The sequence below is a fragment of the Chroicocephalus ridibundus genome, chromosome 8, assembly GCF_963924245.1.
Source record: "Chroicocephalus ridibundus chromosome 8, bChrRid1.1, whole genome shotgun sequence".
Classification (NCBI taxonomy): Eukaryota; Metazoa; Chordata; class Aves; order Charadriiformes; family Laridae; genus Chroicocephalus; species Chroicocephalus ridibundus.
In genome coordinates, this window is record NC_086291.1 from 6,308,244 (window position 1) to 6,328,083 (window position 19,840).

Sequence of the window (19,840 nt, forward strand, 5' to 3'; positions counted from 1 at the left end):
GCTTGATTTCACAAAACTTCCTCTTCCAGAACGTTTTGACTTTCTTGCTTAGATTCCTAGGCTTGAGTTAAACAGCTTCTGCTCTCGTTTGGCGCTGTATCTGCCTACAACAAAGGGAGGAAACTCAACAGAAGTTTTACAGGTTTTGTCTTTTGTTCGCTGTTTAATGACATTCCAGCGAAAGTAATCTGTGCAGTGAAGCCAGTGATTCAGTAACGTGCTGTTAGGTCACAGGATACGCCGTGCCTGCGGCAATCTGTCACTTGGCGCTACTGTCTCCAGAGCGAGCCAGAGCCTGGAGAATTTGTTAAGTGTTGTACTTGGAAGCTCTTGTCAAAGTGTCTTCCCTCAGTAAAATCAGATACTAGCTAGGCTGCAGGAATTGAACCATTTCTCAAGATTTCTAATCTAAGTGGAGTATTTAAGCTATCTTGACATTTGGCTTTGCAAAATGGCTTGTCTGATGAATTATTTTTTTTTTTTTAAACTGTTTGACTTCCTGACATCCTCGTTTTCAGAGGCTGCAGCCTGGGTTTGGTCTCTGCCCAAGACCACCGTTTACACGAAGGGCCTTGAATTACTGAAACGGCAGGAGGAAAGCATTTTATATTCTCTTTAGGCCTGTGTTCAACTGAACTTGTATCAGATTTTAAATGGAATCATCTTGACGCAAATGAGGCAACCCTCTGAAGTGTGTGCAGTTTGCTGCTGGCAGAAATAGCCATGGTACGTTTAGGGGGGTTTGGGGTGGGTTTTATTTAGGTGCTAGAATTAACGATAGTCTCCTGTCATACTGGATATCTTAATCTGTGCTCCCTCTTCAGCCTCTCAGATCTTCGGTAAAGATTTTATCTCTTTTTTTTTTTTTTCTACTTCAGAAGGACTTGCTTGTGTTTGTTGCTTCATTCGCATGAGCTCATTTTTTCTGAACTAGCGGTTTTTGATGTGGGATAACTGTTCTAAAACCCAACCGCCTGGCTGGCTACAGCTGAGCTTGAGCATCTTGGGGGAGGAAGCAGATGGTGGCAGAAGTCAGGTCTTACGGACCTTTGCCTCTAAGAGTGGGTTTACCCCACATCTTACACATGGCTTGTTTCGTGGGGTACGGATAGCCGGCTTGACCGTGCTCTTACATGGAACTCAGCAAGCTCGCCGTCGCCTAACGAGCTTTTTGAAGGCTCAAAATAGTCCTTCTCTATCAAGTCCAATTAGAAACTTAAACTTCCTCTTTATAAAAAGATCCCAAATTTAAGATAACGCAGGTTTTAACCCTTAGTCCGTCACTCTTCCCTATTGCAGCGGGTGCCCAGGCTTGCAGGCTGTTTGCTACTTGGGGTTTCGTGTTTTCACCCAAAATTCCCCTCAGAACAGGAGAGCACCACATCTACCAGTGACGTATTCCTCTGAGAAGCTTCTGCTTTGGACAAACTGGTGTTGCCACACTGAAGGAGGAGCTCCTTCCTGGAGACTGTAGTTCATTCTGTCTGGTCTGTGAGCAGGCGAGTGCGGGGTTGGCAGATGCCCGTGTCAAGAAGAGTATATTAACTCAAAGTTAACGTAACGGAGAGTGAGGTGCGTGTCGTGTGTGGGGATGGAGAGGGAAGTAGCTGTAATAGTTATTCTCCCATGTTGGGTGTTACTTGGTGCTTTGAATCATGTTGAGGCAACTGTCTCGGGGCCAACTTACAGGCAGTATAGCTGCCAGCTTCTCCTCCAAAGTCCTGGTGAGCTGGTTTTGCTACTGCTTGGGGAGGAATCACCGTCTTTGGGGGCACCTCAGTCCTGTGGAGCCTCCTGCAAGCAAGAAGAACACAGGCTCCTCGAGGACTCTCTGCCAGTGCTTTTTCTCCCCCCTAGCCCCATGGCAAAGCTGCCTGCTCGTGACATCTTATCCTTGAAGCTGCAAAACTCCACTCTGCCTGTGCTGTGCTGAGGCCTGCTGCCAGTTTAGAAGGCTGCAACCGATTTGTGAGTTCATATTAGCTACAGGCTGAGCCGCTAAGACTTTCTGCAGGCCTGGAAATTCAAGTACGCAAGTGAAAGGGAGGACCCTGGGGGATTTGCGCTGCCTGTGCTCGCTGCCCAAGCAGGGAAGCTATTCCAGAGGGTTGTATCCTGCCCAGGTCTGCTGAGATCTGATCATCTTGCAGGAGCCTGGGCTGATGCTGCTACAAGGTGAGTGTGTCAGCTCTCTGGAAGGAGGTGGGGAGAAAGGAGACTTGCGTGAACATGATCAGACTCTTCCCTTAAGCTTTCCTTGTGAAGGGGAGTTCTCCCTGACTGGCACCAGGGTAAATGTGTTTGGCATTGGCTGGAGGTGAGCGTTCGTCTTCCAAACGGGGGTTCTCTGCAGCCAAAATCTCCGTGTCCTTTATGACTTGCCTAATGCCCTGCTGTGAAACCAAGATGGAGCCAGAGGAATGAGAAACAAACCAGAAAACCTGCTTCCCACTGGAGCTGGAGCACGGGCTCAGCACTGTGTTATGGTTTGAGAAAACTCATAACAACTTATTGTCGTTTAGACAATTGTTCTATCACCTGATGGACCTCTCCCCACCCGGGAAGGGGAATCGGGGAAAGCAAGGAAACACAAGCGTTGAAATATAAATAGATTTAATAGGATAAGACTAAATAATTAACAATAATACTAAAGAACCAGTATTAATCCCAACACTAATATAAGATATACAAGAATTATACTCAGCCCATTCTCTCAGCAGGAAGCCACGCACTCCCGGCAGGGGACAGCAAATGTGGGACGCTGCGAGCGCAACGGCTTTGGGAGGAAGGGAAGGGCTCAGGGGTCCGGCACCGGGGCAAGGAGTTTCTCTGGACATTCATGGTATGAAATAATCCTGTTGGCCAGCCTGGGTCAAATGCCCAGGCCTCGCTCCTCCTCATCCCTGCACCCGGCAAGGCTTGAGAACACCGAGACCTTGAATCCCACATGGCATAGCTGGCTATAAAGTAAATATTTTCACGAATTCAGACGCTAGAGTCTTCCGAAAGTGGAGATTTCCCCTGCATTGGAAGAGAAATTAGTCCTGTGTCGCTCAACCCAGGACACATGCCTTCCCCGTCCCCTCCTGCTTGCGTGTCCGGGCAGCAGCTCCCTGCCTTGCTCTCCTACCTCTGTTGGGTTTCGTATCCTGGTAACATCGCTCCTGTTAGGTGCAGAAGACTCCTGGCGGTCCTTTGAGCTCTGTGAGGGCTGTAGCTCTGGGAAGCATGAACAAAACTCACCCCCAGGTACGGTACTTCTCTTTGGGGGGGAAAAACCTTACATGCAGCTGTTTCCTAAAGTGCACGTGTTCTCGGTAGCGGTGTTTGTCTGACCTCTTTATCGCTGGTTTCTGTGAGATTTCGGGGTTGTTTCTACTTAACCTAATTTGATACGAAAGGCAAGTATTGATACAAAGCGCTTGGACTTGCCTTAGTGTTTGTTTCACGAATGGGTCACTAAGTTTTAAAAGGCGGTTTGGTCGATTGCTCTGTGAATTAAATCTGGGCCGTGTTTCCACCGAGGCAACTTTTGCTTGTATGTAAAAATAAAGGAATACGTTATATGTTCCTGGGTAAGGTGGTATGAGAACTAGAAAGGCATACCTTGCGTGGCTACTGCGTGCTGCTTCCGTAAACCGTCTTTTATTCCTTTCCTTCTAGAGAAATGGCGATGTGGCCGCTTTTGATTCAGCAAAGTCCTTCTCTGAAGAAAGAGGTAATGAATAAAACGCAGAGCTTAACATTTTTATTATTAGAGTATAAATCAATTGAAACTATCTAGGTACTGTAAAATACAAGCAGTATTTCTGGTCTGTTGAGACTGATTTCCCCCCGCTCCTGTGTAGTGAAACGTCCAGACTATAAGAACAATAAACTTAAGCTGTTGTCTGTTGGCCTGGAGTTGGCAGTCTTGCGGTAGAGCGGCGTGATAAGTAATCCTTGGCTGCCACGGAAAGGCTCATCGTGAACTTGCTATAGGCTTTCTGTACGTTTTTAATAGCCAATTAAATTCAGCAAATTTTGACCATTTTTAAGAAGGAGACGGTGAGACCAAACAGAATCAATAGCAAACCTGTGGATCAGGTTGCAACAACATTTCATCACTGCCATTATTCTACACCCGTGTCTGTTTGCAGCTGTTGTGCTTTCTGGTCAAAGGTGTTGTCTTGTAGAGGCGGACATGCTGTAATTCACCACTTTTCTTTTAAGCTGAAATGTTCTGTGTTTGATTCCCGCTCGAGCGTGACGGAGGGGGTGGTAACTGCAGCCGGGATCCCTTTGCCGTTGAGCAAAGGCCGTGCCTTCACTGCATTCATACAACACAACAACTAAATAAAGATGAAGCTACAACAAATTCTAACTTTTCGATCAAAGCTCTTTAAGTTCAGAAGTACCAAAATCCAATTATACAAGCAGGGTTGTCTTAAGTGCCCCAGTTATGTGCTTCTCGGGTGACAACATTAATTTTTTTTCCTGTTGGTCTGGAAATACAAAGGAAAATATGATGTTGGTTTAAAGACAAAGCGCTGGTGCTGCAGAGAGCCGAGCTGCTCCGTGTTGCTCGTACGTGTGCTGCCCTGGTGTTGCAATGACTGTGGGTTTGTCATTTGTCTTCCGGTTTTATTTACGTACGTGACTTTCTGGAAGTTGGAGTCCCTGGAAGGTTGTTGCCCTCCGTACCCCGGAGACATCTTTGGGGAGGGAAAAGGCTGCTCTTCATCCGGTTCTCGCCATTTTGAGCTGATAATTCAGCCACGTCCTGTGGGACCGTTAAAGTCCTGGTTGGGGCAGAAAGCCCAAAATACTGTCAAGTGAAATTTTTACCTCTTGGGGAGTTTTGCTGTGGGCTCTGGGAGGGCGTCTTCCCAGCCTTACACTGACCTGCCTTGTGTTTCAGCTGCTCCCACCGTGCAAAGGGCACTGCTGTCCCATGGGGTTGGGTCTTCTCCATCCCCCTGCATCCGAGTGCGTTGGGTGAGCTCCGATGCAGACACGGCATTTGTGCCACTCGGTCCCAGTGCTCCATAGTGGCAGCACAGGCTCTGACACACTACAAGCAGCGTAATTCCCTGCAAGGAGGTGTTTAACATCATCATTTGGCTATTAAAACTCAACTATCGGTACACAAACACCAGTAGCCCCCTGCCACTCCTGCATGTAGAACCCCTCAAACATCACCCTCGTGGCTCGGCGCTGTTCCCCTCCAAAACACCTTGACCCTTCCCCAGCCCCTCACCTCTTGCTCTTGCCTCCTGACAGACCGCTGCCATCCACGCAGTTGCACATGGAGATGTGTCTGCATCTCTGCCATGGCACTGCTTGTCCTTGTGGCCACCGTGGGCTTGGCGGTGGTGCTGGGGCTCCTGTCACACACGCCAGGTTGGTATCCCAGGAGTTGTTGTGTGGGTTTTTTTGGTTTTTTTGGTTTTGTTTTTTTTTTGGTAAGGGTGGCAGAGAATGGCATTGCATGAGAAGAGCCTTTGTGTCCATCACCATGCTTCCCAGCACAGACCAGGAAGAAGGAAAGGGACCACCAGCCGTTCCTCAGCTCGGGTGTCCTGCTCCATAGGGCTGTGGTAGCTCTGGGTGGTATGGTGGTATGGTCACGCTTCAGACTTACTGGTCTCGTCTTCTGTACTTGGGTCACAACCACCCCATGCAGCGCTACAGGCCTGGGGCAGAGCAGCTGGAGAGCTGCCTGGTGGAAAAGGATGTGGGGGTGTTGGTCAACAGCTGGCTGAATATGAGCCAGCAGTGTGCCCAGGTGGCCAAGGCGGCCAACAGCAGCCTGGCCTGTGTCAGGAACAGTGTGGCCAGCAGGACTGGGGCAGTGATCATCCCCCTGTACTGGGCACTGGTGAGGCCCCACCTCGATACTGTGTCCAGTTTTGGGCCCCTCACTGCAAGAAAGACATTGAGGTGCTGGAGCGGGTCCAGAGAAGGGCAACGGAGCTGGTGAGGGGTCTGGAGCACAAGTCTTGTGAGGAGCGGCTGAGGGAGCTGGGGGTGTTCAGCCTGGAGAAAGCTAGGCTGAGGGGAGACCTTCTCGCTCTCTACAACTGCCTGAGAGGGGGGTGTGGAGAGGTGGGGGTCGGTCTCTTCTCCCAGGTAGTAACTGATAGGCCAAGAGGAAATGGCCTCAAGTTGGGCCAGGGGAGGTTTAGATTGGATATTAGGAAAAATTTCTTCACTGAAAGGGTTGTCAAGCGTTGGAACAGCCTGCCCAGGGAAGTGGTTGAGTCGCCTTCCCTGGAGGTATATAAAAGCCGTGTAGACGTGGTGCTGAGGGACATGTTTTAGTGGTAACTTGGCAGTGCTAGGTTAACAGTTGGACTTGATGATCTTAAAGGTCTTTTCCAACCTAAATGATTCTATGATTCTATGACTCTGACAGGAACCTAGCAGAGATTATTCCTGGCCCCTGGTTATTTCCATAACAACAAATCAATTTCAGAAATCCCCCTTTCTTCCCTTTGATCTGTTCTTCATACCACAAAAATGTTGAACAATAAAGTATTTCTGGCTTTCCCTCCAGTGAACCGCTTCTGCGCAGCCTCCAATAACCGCACAGGCTTCTTGTGCGATGACAAAGTGACCTGTGTCCCTGCCAGCCAGGTCTGCAACACAGTCAGCAACTGCAGGAGTGGAGAGGACGAGCGGGAGGAACTCTGTGGTGAGTGGTTTTGTTTGTTACCATCCTCCCCGCGCTGGTCTTCCTATCGTGAGCTTCCTCTAATCCTGCTCCGCACTGCTGGATGCGTACGTGAGCAGATAAGCCTGGTAGATCCTTTGTAGGGCAGACGCTCAGAGATGGCACTGCCTAAAACCCAGCGGGAATGCCAGGAATCAAAGACTCCAAGCTCCTCTGATCTTCCAAGGGCTTTTTTTAAACCATGTTGCAGCTTTCCTCCATTGGTTAAGCTGTAAGCCTACGTCGTTAATTTATAGTCCAGTTACACTGGACAAAAAACTCACTAAAGGAGAAGTGTGGGGCACCCAGACTCTGCTTCTGGCTCTTCCATGAGCATCCCGTTCCCTTTCCAACCGCAGCTTCCCCATCTGCGGTGGCATTCATGCCCTGACACCGCATGGGGAAGGACAGACTGACCCCCCCCATGACAGCAGCCTTTGGTAGCTGCTGCCCCAGTCCGTGCCCAGCGGAGTTGAGCACGTGTCCTCTGTGTCCGCCCGTGCAGGTGACTTGCCCCGCAGCCTTCCGGGACACCTGGTTTTCCGCTGCAGTAACCCCGCATACTGGGTCTACGCCGATCAGAGGTGTAATGGGATGAACGACTGCGGAGACTGCTCTGATGAGACAGGGAGCTGTAAGTCTCTCTTCTGGCTGCTGTTGGGCAAAAGGTCTTTTCTGCTGATGGATTGCAATAGGCTGTCTAAGCGTGGTGCCCACTGCTGCTGCTGGAAATGCTGGGAGGCTGGCATCCACTGCTAAAACACAAAATAGCTGGGACAGGACACGAGTACAAACTGTGCGGACTCCCTCCCGTCAGCTGCCAAGGGCTCTGTGTCAATGCCTGTTGGCAACCATGAGGGGAAAGACTCCGTGCCTTGCTCCCAGCCCCAAAAGTCATTCCTCCTCTGTGGCTTGCTGAGCGCGGAGCAGTTTCGTTGGGATGTGTAGCTGTAGGCAGCAACGATCATTCAAACTGGCCTTTGGTTGTTGGTCAGGAGATGGGTACATTTCTGAGTCGGGGGGACTGAACGCTCCTCAGCAGCTTCAAAGCCATCTACACCCTTCTCTCGCTAAAATGAGCAGCAGGTTTGTTCCTAAGTCGCCCCTCTGGTTTTGAACCTCAGGCAAGACCTGCCCATCTGAGCAGCTTTCTCTAGAGTGGCTTGCTAAAAAAAGTACAAACTACAGTTAGTTGTTCCTCCCAGGGTGACATGTCTGCCATGAAGGTCATCACAATGTCACACTCCGTGGTTGCCTCCCTTAAGTAGCATCAAGCGAGTGTCCTTTTTGGTGGGTTCACAGGCGCAAGGTCATCACCAGTGGCTTTGCAGTAGCTGCTGGGGGGTGAAAGGGTAGCTACCCACCTAAGAAAGGAGGGAAGGGGCCAGTGCAGCAGAAGCATTTCTGTTCCCTGTTTTCCATCCCTCCCAGTGGCTGCCTGCCCCCCATGTGGGTCAGAATGGTGGAACTGCAGCCCTGTGCTCTACGAGTACTGCTCCTGCATCCCCAGGAGGCTGTGCCAGGACGGCATCCAGCACTGCCACAGCTGGTCCGACGAGTATATCTGCAGACCGTGAAGTCTTGTCACCCAGCAGCGCTGGAGATTGCAGGGTGCTTCCTGCGTTGTCACCTTTGAGCCGCGGTGTCCTCCTGCTCTACCAACTGCTCAGGAAGCTCCAACCCAAGCAAGTCCTCATCAGCATGTGGTGACACTAAACAGGGATGAAGTGCTGTGCTTCTAGCCTACGGCAGCCCATGCTGCAGGTGAGACACCAGCTATGGGACACCTTCACAGATTCTCCTGTTTTGTGAGGGCAAGTCCTTTCTACATGGGCAAAGCACCATCTTGCAGCATTGACTCCATAGCTCGATGGGTTGTGTGCAGGCTGCTGGAGACCACTAGCTTCTGGTGACATAGATACTGAGTCTGGCCAACCCTGGATGAGGGGCTTCTCCAGAATGGACATGCTGGTGCCTCTGCAGGCAGCCAAATGAAGGTACGTTGAGGACTACCCTAAAGAGCAGGAGCTGAGTGAGGTGAGCCTTTCCAGCCCTTGGGTTGGCATTTCCCTTTGACACATCTTCACACTCCTGATCCTCGTGGGCAGGAGGAGAACCCTGTCTTTGTGTGCAAAGCACACCTGCAGGTGGTTTCAGCAGCAGCTCTGAAGGCTCCACGTTGATGCTCCCAGGACACTTCCTCAGGAACGCTGTGCTGAGGGTGACGCGGTGGGGAGCTGCTGCACAGGCCGCCTCCCGCCCTCTTCTCAATCCATGAAAGCCAACGTGGAGAGTGTAATGGCAAGGAAGACTGCAGTGGGTGTTTCAGTGTTTGTGGGGACAAATCCCCGTGTCCCTGTGACCACGTAGCCATCCCTGCAGGTCAGGGACAGGGAACTGGCGCATATATAAAATGCACTTGTCTCAGGGCTGTGCAGTTCTGGAGCAGCAGCTCAGCAGGTTGAGAACAGCCGTGGGGCTGGGATGAGTTTGCGCTTGAAGATGGCAAAGAAAGGGAGGGAAAAAAAAAAAAAGTCGCAGCCTTGGAGCAGGGAGCAGCAGAAACTCAAGTGCTGCTCCTGGGGCGGTGAGGGATGACACAGGGTCTGTTCGCTGCTCGATTCATTCCTCCACCAGCAGAGCAGGATCAGGCAGCCGAGCCTTCAAAGCAGTCCTCAGGATGTAGATACAGCCACGCCACTGAAATTTAAGAAAGGTGCCGTCTTTCTCTGCTCCTTTGAAAAGCTCCTCTGTGTCTAAAACATCATCTCTGAGAAAAGCCCACATTTGCAGTAAGTGCGCTTAGTTTTCTAGGCCCAAAATAAACACCAGGTGATATTCTTCCCACCACCATCCCAGGTCATAGATCTTTAAAAATAAAACCCTGTTCAATCATTTCCTCTCTGCCCTGTGATCTGCAACTCTGCATGTCATCATGGCTTGCATCAACAGTGAATGTTTCTTCTAATTTGTAGCTGGGATACAGCTGTAGGGCTGAGAGATCTTTTAAAAATAGCTTTACTGTATTCTGACTCATACTTTCACCTGGAATGAGATGGCAAAACTCTGCATAACGGAACCAGGACTATGAGAAAGTTTTAAAGACGCATTTAACAACCTGTCCTTCTCCACACCTGGCTAGGACGGATGGTTTTCTTTCTCCGTGCCCATAAAACATTACTGTGGCGCGTTCGGTGCTGCAGCTCAGAAGAGAGGTTAGGAGATTTCTCGGTAAATATTTCTCACTTGCAAGCTTCCAGCCTCCATCAAAGCCTGAAATCGAGATGCACGCTTTTGCTGGAGAGTCACAGACATCTAACACTTCAACAAGGCTGAGCCGGGGTTGGTAAATAAAGCCTGGCTTGCTGTAGCTGCTGTTGTTCCTCTTGTTACCCCAAAGTGTCTTCTGGGGCAGTCAATGAGGAAGTCTTGCAGCATTTCTGAAGGAAATTTCAAGGAGGGGTGATTCAGAGGCAGCGCTACCAGATCAGCCTCTCCTTCCCAGGGAAGAAGAGCTTCTTTCTGATTCAGATTGGGCTCAGGCAGCAACTGTTTGCCTGTTCCTTGGCTTTGAAGCACAACAAGGTCCCTCAGTTGGCAGGGGGCAGGTGGGAGGTGGGCTGTGACTGCTGCAGGCTTCTACGGGCCAGCGGTCAAAGAAAGGTGGGAGAGGAGGGGAAGAAGAACCTCATCCCTCATGATGGGAACTACATATGGATAACGGAGCAACTGTAGTTGGTAAGGACTGAACTAACAAGCTGTTAAAAAATATAAAAAACCCTCACGCTCAGCACAGGGCCCAGCCAATGTGATGGGTAAATAAAATTTGCTTTGTATCAAAGATACTGGGACAGCCATGACTTTCTGGAGCCTCCGATGTCTGCTGTGGTTGGGAAGAGGATGCCGGTTAGGCTGACCCATATGGCAACTGCTCTGTTCTCCCAGTCCAAGATTTGTCGATCATTGTCACGGCTCACCTCTGCCAAGTTTTGAGGTGCTCTCGAGGGAGAGGAGGAAAGGGGGCTGGGCACGCAACGTGTGAGCGTGGGGAGTTGGACGTTTGTGCTTGCTGTGTGGGAGACTGCTTCTCCAGCCCAGCGGAGGTCACGTGGTGGTTTGCCTTGGCTGGATAGGGACAACGTTGGGATCTGGGAATTCTTACTTTATTTTGAGACGGATAAAGAAGGCAAATGGTTAAGGCAGGGAAGATTCTTGTGCCACCTTCTCTTTCCTTCAGCAGGAGGGTGAGGAAATGGAGGCAGCCTTAGGGGGCATGGCTGGAAAGAGGAAACCAGACACTCCCCTCTCCTGAGAATTTTTGTAATTGAGGTAAACCACAAAGAAATGGGGTCAGGAATGTGATCTCTGCATTTAAGATAGCCAGTAAAAGTTTACTGGTGTCAGAGGAACCGACCCACCTGGTACCTGCAGGGTAGAGCCCCGGCTTGCTCTCCGGCTGATGTCCCTGGGGTGCCAGAGCTGGGATTAATGGTCCCCGGGTTAGGAGAGAGGAACCGGGGACACATCCTGCTCTGGATTTACACCTGTGAAGAGCCTAACCAAGATGGACAAGGGAAGCAACAGTCCACAGGCAGCAAGACTCAGTAACCAGCCTGGAAACAGCCAGGGACGCAGCGGGCGGTTTCAGCAGGCACTTGGCTGAGCCCATCTATTGCAGGGTGAGTCTCCTCCTGTAATTTTCTTACTTACTGCCTTGTTCCCGGTCAGCAGAGGCTGCGTGTCTTACAGAGAGCAATAAACGGAGATGAGTGGGTTGAGGACACAGCAGTAAGTGTGTCTGAGTCTTCCTAGGATAAAATTTGCACCGCGGTGCGTTTAAAAGAGGAAGCCTGCTGTGGTCAGCAAGAAACCTAAGGAAAGGAATAATAGTACCAGGGATGGAAAGTGTAAGAGACGCAGTGGTCTAAAACACCCTTTTTGAAAAGGAAAGCTGTAATGTATTATTTTACCAACAAGGCTGTGACCTGGGCAGACCGTTCATGTCAAATCACCGTGTGCCTATTTCCTGGCTCGAGGCAGCAGCTCCCACCTGCTTTACCGATGTGAAATGGAGTTTACGATTCCCCGAGACGCGCGTCTCGCTGTGCTCGCACTAGTGGTGGAAGGGCTAGCAAAAGAAATCCGTCGTGGCCATGGGGCCAGCTGCCAGCTGCAGGAGGATTATGCTTGAGCACCACAGTCGTCTTCCTCCCCATTGTGACGCTGTTTTGCTAAGTCACTGTTTGTGCCGCTATTTGTCTCAACGGAGGGCCGATGTAGTTGTCAGTGGAAGCTATTAATAGTCTTGAGTTTCTGGGAAAAAATGTAGGGCTTGACTGCAAGGATTCTCGTTTTGTTTGTGGGCCGTCCTTTTTTGAGGCAAATCCATCAATTTAACAGCGAAGAGAGAAAGAGATTTAGCTCTTTATGCATTTTTTGAGGTCAAGTTCCTTTTCTCGGACGCTTCATGATTTCCAAGGATGTGTTGCTTTTCTTGTTGCTGAATTATGGTTGACAACAGTGTAAAAGGAAGATATCCTCTAAATAAGCACTAGGAGAGGAAACCTGTAGTTAAATTCTTGGCCTGATGGGCCTAAGAGCACAATGATGGTCGAGTGCCCAACTCATGGTACTCCTGGCTTCAGACAGACCAACACAGAACGAGTCTGAGAATCTAGGCTTTTGGTGTTTTGGGGTTTTTTTTATGGCAAATATGTATAATTCTGTGAACACTACCCTGTTTTTAGATGGGAAGTATATTGCAGGCAAGCATACACACCGAGAAAGGGTTTTAAACCACAGAATGTTCTCAAATGCAGTGAATTTGCTTGTAAGGGAGAACATATTACAACTGCAGAGTCTAATCTCTACAGTGACCCAGTTTCAGCTTTCATTTCCTGGGCTAAAATGAGAGAGAGAGGGGACTTCTGTTCTACTTTGGATTTCTGCAATAACCTTTAGCGAGGGGTTACTGTCTCTCTGCCTCCCTCCCCTGGGGCCGGTGCTTATCCTCTTTGCTTCCTGCCTTTGTCAGAGCTCTCCGGGCACAGCCTGGTGCTTACAGGCTGGGGTTTATGTTCTACCACCACTATTAACGGCCCAGGGCGCTTGACCAGCCCAGTGCAGCTTCCTTTCAGATAAGCTGCGGTGATTAGTCTTCTGCCCCTCAGGAGGCGAGAGAGGAGAAGGGATAGGACCAGCTATTTTTCTGAATGACATCTATGGCAGAAGAATTAGTTAAGGATGACAACAAAAACTTTATTTGAAAAAATTATTGTGTATTGAAAATATACAGTAGTATCATCAACCTTCTCCTTGACACTCTCCCTCCCCAAGCACAGGTTAACCCACAAGCATATCCCAGCAACCAGCTTTGCCGATGCCGGTCTCCTTTGTTACTCCCTCTCAATATGTCTAAATTCTGTCATCAGCAAGAAAACAACAAACAAAAGACCCACTTCTTTCTGACTCAGTAGGTATTTAACAAATCCCAGTCCTCCACACTGAGGCACAGATGCTTCTGTTTGGAAGTCCTTTCTTTCTCTTGTTCAGCCAAAGCTCTTTTTTTATTGTTCCTTAATTCATGGCTGCTTGCAATCTCCTTTTTCAAAGGTAAATGACAATTTTGAACTTTTTCCTTATAGAACTGCAAGTTTCCAGATGCTTTTGTTTCTGCCTCCACCAGCTTGCATTTCACTACATCCTCTATTCTATGTGTCTTGCCATCTACAGGAAAAAAAAATATCAAGTTTAAATTTTGGGAAAAACAGAATTATGCTTTAAAATGCATACTTGTGTTGCAAAGTGTTTTGGCCAAGCCAACTTGGAACACTGACTGCTTAAGGCAAAATAACATTTATATTTTAGATTCAAAAGCAGAAAACTCAGTTGTTTTATGTTGCCCTCAGCACGCTGCCATGCTGTACTTATCTGGCGGTATAACAAATGAAAAAACTCAAACACGTTGTAATGCAGTCACACAAATGACTGAGATTGCACACCTGAGATGGTCTTTGTACTATAAAAAAAGAAGTACGAAAATACTCCTTGTAGGAAGGAAAACAAATAAACTATGTGATCTATATGTAGTTACATACAGAAACGCAGAGCTGCTGTTCTGGATCTCAAGTCGTCTTGTGACTTCCTGGCCTCCATAACTGCCTGCTCCCACTGCAAAACTGTCTGAAATAACATTTGAACGCGTTAAAATATTTCTTGTAAAATTTACAGAAATATCATTGGAAACAACTCTATGCCTTAGTCCTTGATATTTGGTGTTTTAATACTCCATAAGGACTATTTCTAGAGAGTAAAAGAGACTTAAAACTCCGTACCTGCTCTGCCCATCCCTCTGTTTTGCAGTTACTATGATCAAATTCTTTCAGAGGCACTTTGGAGTGAACCAGGCCTATCTGCATTTGGATCCGTTTAATGACAGCATTAACGTCCTAGTGAAAAGGGAAATAAAGTAAGCAGAGGGGAAGAACATTTGATGACACTTGTCTGGTACACTTAGATGCTCCTTGAGATGCTTACCTTGAGACCTGTCCCAGAAATGTCCAAACAATTCAATTTCTTGAAAGAAAGAAGGTATCCAATTCCCACATCTGTGATTTTAGGGTTACCTGTAAGGTCAAGAATGGTTAATGAAGTTGCAAGACGTGGAGAAAGATGATCAGAATACCAACAAACTGTCTGTTCCAAAAGCTGATATTGGAACAAGGGGGTTTGGGCCTTTTTTTCTGTAGTATGCTTCAAGTTTTGAAAGTGAGTCAAAACTGACTTTTTCCCTCTAATGATCAAAATACAAATATCACAATATCATTTCTCAAACTATTAAAAATATTTACGTAAGTAGCAAGTGGCTGAGACTACAGGTATGACCTGCGCCTTCTGGAAAGTTGTTGGTAAAATTTGGGGTTGAGTACTTGGCTCATGGGAATCATTAAATTCATGTATTCCTTCAACATTAAGGAGAAAAAATTCTTAATCAGAAAGGCTACAGTTTGCTTCTAATATTAACCCATGAAGTACTTACAAGACAAGTCTAATACCAAAAGATTCTCAAGCCCCTTTTTCAATACTCGTACTGGTGCTGTCATTCTGCGAAGGCCTGCATCCGATAAAGAGTTGTCTTTCAGGAGAAGCCGTTTTACACTGCGGGGAGAGATATAAACACATAGTTTATAGTCATTATTTTAGATAATTTAGCAAAATGTCCTAAAGCTCTGTGTCGGAAGGCTGGGGTCTTCCTGTGCAAACGCTTTGTTAACATTAGTAAAAAGCAGCAAGGAAGAAGCCTGGGTTAGTAGGACTAAGAAATACCTTTATATTGCCCCTGCTAGCTCAACAGACGCACTTGCTTGACCAGCTATTCCCAGAGCTCCCGTGACAAACCGATCCTAGAGCACAAGCATTTGCTAACAGAGACAATAAGGTTCTTTATACACTGAAGCTATTTAAGTCAAGGCTGCCAATCTCGACTCCGGTCAAAACTAAAAAGAGAAAAATGCTTGGCAAAATGGGAGAGGGCAGATTTAATAAGAGATATGGCAATGATTTTAAATTAGCAATGAGGTATCATAACATAGATGAACAAAACTCAGGGGGAAAAACATATCATTAAAACATTCTCCAGAGCACTTCAAGACACAGCCTTGAAGTAAAATGCACCAAAATCTTATAGTAACATAATATCCCCTAACTAGCAATTGTCCTGCCTATTGATTTTCTACTTTTCAATCTTTAGTATTAAATAAAATTACAAAAAATCTTTTTTTAAATGTTAATTAATTAAGTATTCCACATACTGCTTGCAGAAATCTCTATCTGGAACACTGGTTTGGTTAAAAAAATTGGCTGATAAAGTTCTCTCTTAAAAAGGGAAATGAAAGTGTAAAAATTCCAAATGCTCAAGATGCAGGTTTTGTGTTTTTTATATAAAAAGTTGATTTAAAAATATGAGACAGTAAATTATCTTGCACATCTTACAATTCAGTATGTGCTTTGGATATAGTAAATTTTGTATTTTGTTTACCTCAAGAACGTGTTTTATGAACAACCAAAATCTTCAAACTTACACGTTTCTGCCTGTGAAAATTTCCTTTACAGTCACAGCCTGATTCTTTGAATTGCTTAGTGATAGGAAAAGAAAGTGTCATTTTTAGCTATGCATCAAGAAATCAGTACCTAGACAGAGCCTCTTTGGTGAGGTGTTCCAGCAGTTCATGTTCATCTCCAAGTTTACAACAGGAGAGATCCAAACACGTCAGCTCCCGGAAAGATTTAATTTCTTCTAGCTTTTCGGAGATAAGCAAGTATCTGCAAAGAGAGAAAAATAAAAAGCTATCAGTGTTCAGGCACATAAGGCAGCACCTATATCCCTATATCCTCAAGTGTCACAAGCATAATGCAGTCATTTCTTGTAAGTACCTATGTGCAAATTGACAGAAATTAGCCAGCTGTCCTAACTACCAGTTTACGTGCAGTCTGCAGTACACAAAACAGCTGAGTTCCCAGTTTTCTCCTTGAACAAATGTCATGGTTTTGCTTTGATTCAAAATATGGGACTAACAATTAAGACTTCAACTTGCAAACATTGCAATTAGGGACTTCTTTACAGATTACTATTATATTATTTCAAAATAGTGCAAAATGTATATTCTATCTTATCGTAAGTCAACTTCACAAACTGTTCTTCCTCAGTACCTACGAAGTGTGTAGACAAACTCACATTCATCCAGGTTTAAAATCTACTTCAAATGTATCAGGATATCTTGTCAAACAGCAAAATTTTACTTTTTATATATGTAAATAAAATACTTCACTAGAGATTAAAGTCCTACAGGACACCTGCAAGACTCCGAGTAGAGCTAGGACTGCACCCCAGGCAGCAGTTACTCAGTGGGTTATTTTTTTAGCTGTGTTGGTTCCCTGATCTGACTCACTCTGCAGCCACGCAAACATCTGTGCTGGAACTATTCAGTAGGAGGTTTAGAGATGGGAACAAACCACTGCATGAGTATGCAGTAATAAGCACGTAGCAGCCTCTACATCACCAGTCTCCCCTGCACTTACATCTTACTGTCCCCGTGGCAAGGCAAACCCCACATTCACTAATCTCTCCTGAATTTACCTTATATTCCCCATAGCAAGACAAACCCTGAGGTCAGCATCTTCACTGCTGAAATGAGGGGTGCTTATTAATTTGATCCCTAAAGGAATACCTCTTTGGCCATGCAAATAAGGGGATCTTAATATCCTCCCACTGTATATACACCTATCAAACTACCCCACCAAATCTCTTTGCCACGCAATTCAGCTGTGCAGAAGGTGGTACATATAGGCAGAACACAAGACAATTCTTGAGACACTACTAGCTCAGGGAGGTTGTGAGGAGTAGAGCGGGCTCTCTTAGAAATAAGATTAATCAGAAATGCCTTAATATCTTACTTCCTGGATTTCAAAGACTCAGCACTTAACTCGGCTTTCTGTAATGGCAAAAGATGCCAGAGGTAACTTCATTTCTGAATTAAGCCCATAAAAAGTATCTGTACTAGAGATAAAAAGGAAGTAGGTTTAAAGGATAAAACAAAAGATAACTGACCTCTGCTCAAACATTCCTACTGTGCTCAAAACACCCTTGGCACTTCAGATGAATATGTCCCTACTTTGATTTTAAACTGGATAAACCATCCCTTTTTCAAGTGTACAGATGGAAGATAGACTGGTTATATTACTGGGAAAGACTTCAGTAGGAGCACAGCTTTAAAAACATCTAGTTTTAAGCTTGGCAAGACTCTCTTTCAGTGAAAGACAACACGGACATTGAGAAGGTGGAAAAAATGGTGCTGGACTCTAATCAGAACCTCGTTAAAGCGTGTTCAATATGGGGATGGGAACCACAATAAACTAAGGTAAAACCTGCCTGACTTCAAAGCCTGTAACTTACCTACAAGACTGTATCTTCTTCTGAGGCCCCAAAATGAAACAGGATAACAAGCTTATAGTAAATAAACCCAGACAGTTTGCAAGGGTGTATTTTATCTGTACAGTCAGCTAAGTATGTTGAAATGCTTATTAGCAGCACTTATAAAAACTTCCCATTAAATACCTGAGAATGCATTAAACACAGAGATTGCTGTGGAAGCGCTGATTATTATTGTTAAAAAAAGTTGGAAGTTTAATCCTTCACGTAAAATCCCCTGTTAGTTAACACGGATGTAGCCTGTCACCTGTATTACGATTTGCATCTTGGAATGAAACCACCAGCTGCACTTGTAGGAAAGGAATGGGACAAAAGTAAGCAAGCAGCAAAGTGAGATAAGGCTCAGGTCATTTCATTAAAATTAGGTGGTGTCATAAGGCCCAAGAGATTTTTTTAAAATTATTTTTAAGAGAAAATAATTTAAGGGAAACTTTTAAGCATGCTAACAAAAAGCACTAGCAGATGACAATATCTGTTACTGCACACACTTACCTATTCCGCAAACATAATGAACATAGCACCAAATTGCCATATGCTTCAGTAAACTTCTGTAGAGCTCTCAGTCCCGTTACTGGTTCCGTGAACTTTTGTCTTGCTTCTGCAGCTGAAAAGAGCTTTTCCGCAATCTGCTCTGGGAAACCAATCAACGAGTCAATGTGATCAACATTGTCAGAAATGTAACCCAGCACTAGGCTGAAGAGAGACTTGGCCGAGTATCGGAGGTTCCCCTCCTTAGTGTACGTGAAGATGAAATGATCAGTCCTCTGCCTCCTTGCCCTATCGTCCTCCCTGTTCATACAAAGCTCCACCGAAAATCCTCTGGAAAACAGCCTAAAAGGTCTTGTTTTGGGAGTGACATTCTGTATGCTGCCTGCACCCTGATTTACCATGTGCAGCTTCCCATTTTCACGCACGTATATTGGCCCAGTATCCAAATGGCTTTCAGAGTGGAGACAGTAAGACATTCCCCTCGTCCAGTTCTGCAAAAACAAACCGTAGACAGGTAAAGAATAGCCACAAGGGAAAACACTACTCGGGAAAGACCCCAAACCCTGGCAGCCATCCTCAATGCCCCAGGCACGGCCACGGAGCCCTGCGGTGCAAGGATGGCTGAGCTGTGTGGCACAGGGGTGTGCTGTCTGCCATCAAACCGCAAACACCGCTCAAGTGGGAGCAGAATGCAGGGCTGGCAGAGAGGCAAAGGGCCTTTGCTCTGTCAGGGCCCTGCCACTTGGTGCCTGGTGGCCATCAGAGGCACGGGGCAGCGTCCCAGACCTGCACAGGCACGGACAGTGGTGGGGGGTCTGCGTGGGAAGCGGCCCCCACAGCTTGGCCTGGCTCTGCTGCAGGCGAGGGGGAGGAGGAGGAGGGCAAATGGCTGCCTGCAGCAGGGCAACGGAGCCTGCTGGAGGATCTCCCACCCCGGCAGGGTGGGCAGGCTCCTGGTGCCAGCCTTGCCCAGGGGCTCTGGTTTGCGAGGGGGGGCAGGAGGGCGCAGACCCGGCCACGGCGAGGGGCAGAGGAGGGACGGGGTCCTGTCAGCTCCTGCCCTGGGCGCTCGGGTCCTGCGGGGCGGGAGGGGACTAGGCCCTGCGAGGGGAGCGGATGGGATGGGGCTCTGCCCGGGAAGAGAGGGGTCCGGGGGGATCGGGTCCAGCCCTGAGGGGGCGGGAGGGGGGCTCTGTGAAGGGATCGGGTTCTTCCCGGGGATGAGCGCGGCGGGGTTGGGGGCAAGGGGAAGGGTCCCCCCCCGGCTTGGCGGGGAGGCGAGAGCCCCGCGCCCCGCTCCCCACGCCTCCCAGGGGCCACCGGCCCGGCCCCCACCTACCTGCCCCAGGAGGGGCCGCCCCGACGCGCCGTCAGCCGGGCCGCGGCTCGGCGCTCCCGCCGCCCATCCCGCAGCGCCGGCGGGCGGCGGGCGGAGCCGCGCCGGGGGCGGGGAGCGCCAGCGGGCCGGGGCCGGGGCCGGGGCCGGGGCGGCGCGGAGCATGCCGGGAGCGGGGGGCTGAGGGGCGGCGGGGTCCGGTCTGGCCTCCCTCCTCCCTGCCTGAGGCGAACTTCCCGCTCCCAAACCCCACCGGCGGCAGCGGGGCGGGAGACCCCCGGGGGGTTGCGGCACCGGCGGCGTAGCCGGGGACTTGAGGGGCTCTCTGGGGTGG

At 48.1% G+C, this 19,840-nt stretch overlaps 2 protein-coding genes across 2 annotated transcripts; one reads left to right on the forward strand and one right to left on the reverse strand.

Annotated features, from left to right (window-relative positions):
- The first annotated feature begins 3,228 nt into the window (after window positions 1–3,228).
- LDLRAD1 (low density lipoprotein receptor class A domain containing 1) lies at window positions 3,229–8,271 on the forward strand. Its single transcript, XM_063344890.1, has 6 exons — window positions 3,229–3,249; window positions 3,664–3,718; window positions 5,263–5,382; window positions 6,539–6,676; window positions 7,200–7,328; window positions 8,126–8,271. Exons 1-6 carry the CDS (start codon window positions 3,229–3,231, stop codon window positions 8,269–8,271), a joined length of 609 nt encoding a protein of 202 aa, XP_063200960.1.
- Window positions 8,272–12,937: 4,666 nt separating this feature from the next.
- LRRC42 (leucine rich repeat containing 42) lies at window positions 12,938–19,671 on the reverse strand. Its single transcript, XM_063343000.1, has 8 exons — window positions 19,510–19,671; window positions 18,174–18,661; window positions 15,884–16,015; window positions 14,733–14,851; window positions 14,231–14,319; window positions 14,029–14,142; window positions 13,792–13,876; window positions 12,938–13,420 (listed from the first exon to the last, which is right to left on the reverse strand). The coding sequence occupies exons 1-8, from the start codon at window positions 19,669–19,671 to the stop codon at window positions 13,164–13,166; spliced, it is 1,446 nt and encodes a 481-aa protein (XP_063199070.1). The 3' UTR covers window positions 12,938–13,163.
- Between the last annotated feature and the right edge of the window lie 169 nt (window positions 19,672–19,840).

Excerpts from the sequence above, each read along its gene's own strand:
- LDLRAD1 (XM_063344890.1), top strand. The coding sequence starts at position 3,229 with ATGAACAAAACTCACCCCCAG. Across the intron at positions 3,250-3,663 it reads TGAACAAAACTCACCCCCAG|AGAAATGGCGATGTGGCCGC; the intron begins GTACGGTACTTC and ends CTTTCCTTCTAG. Across the intron at positions 6,677-7,199 it reads CGAGCGGGAGGAACTCTGTG|GTGACTTGCCCCGCAGCCTT; the intron begins GTGAGTGGTTTT and ends CCGCCCGTGCAG.
- LRRC42 (XM_063343000.1), bottom strand. The coding sequence starts at position 19,671 with ATGCTCCGCGCCGCCCCGGCCCCGGCCCCGGCCCCGGCCCGCTGGCGC. Across the intron at positions 14,852-15,883 it reads ACCAAAGAGGCTCTGTCTAG|TGTAAAACGGCTTCTCCTGA; the intron begins GTACTGATTTCT and ends CTCTCCCCGCAG. Across the intron at positions 13,421-13,791 it reads AACAGCAGCTCTGCGTTTCT|ATGGCAAGACACATAGAATA; the intron begins GTATGTAACTAC and ends TTTTTCCTGTAG.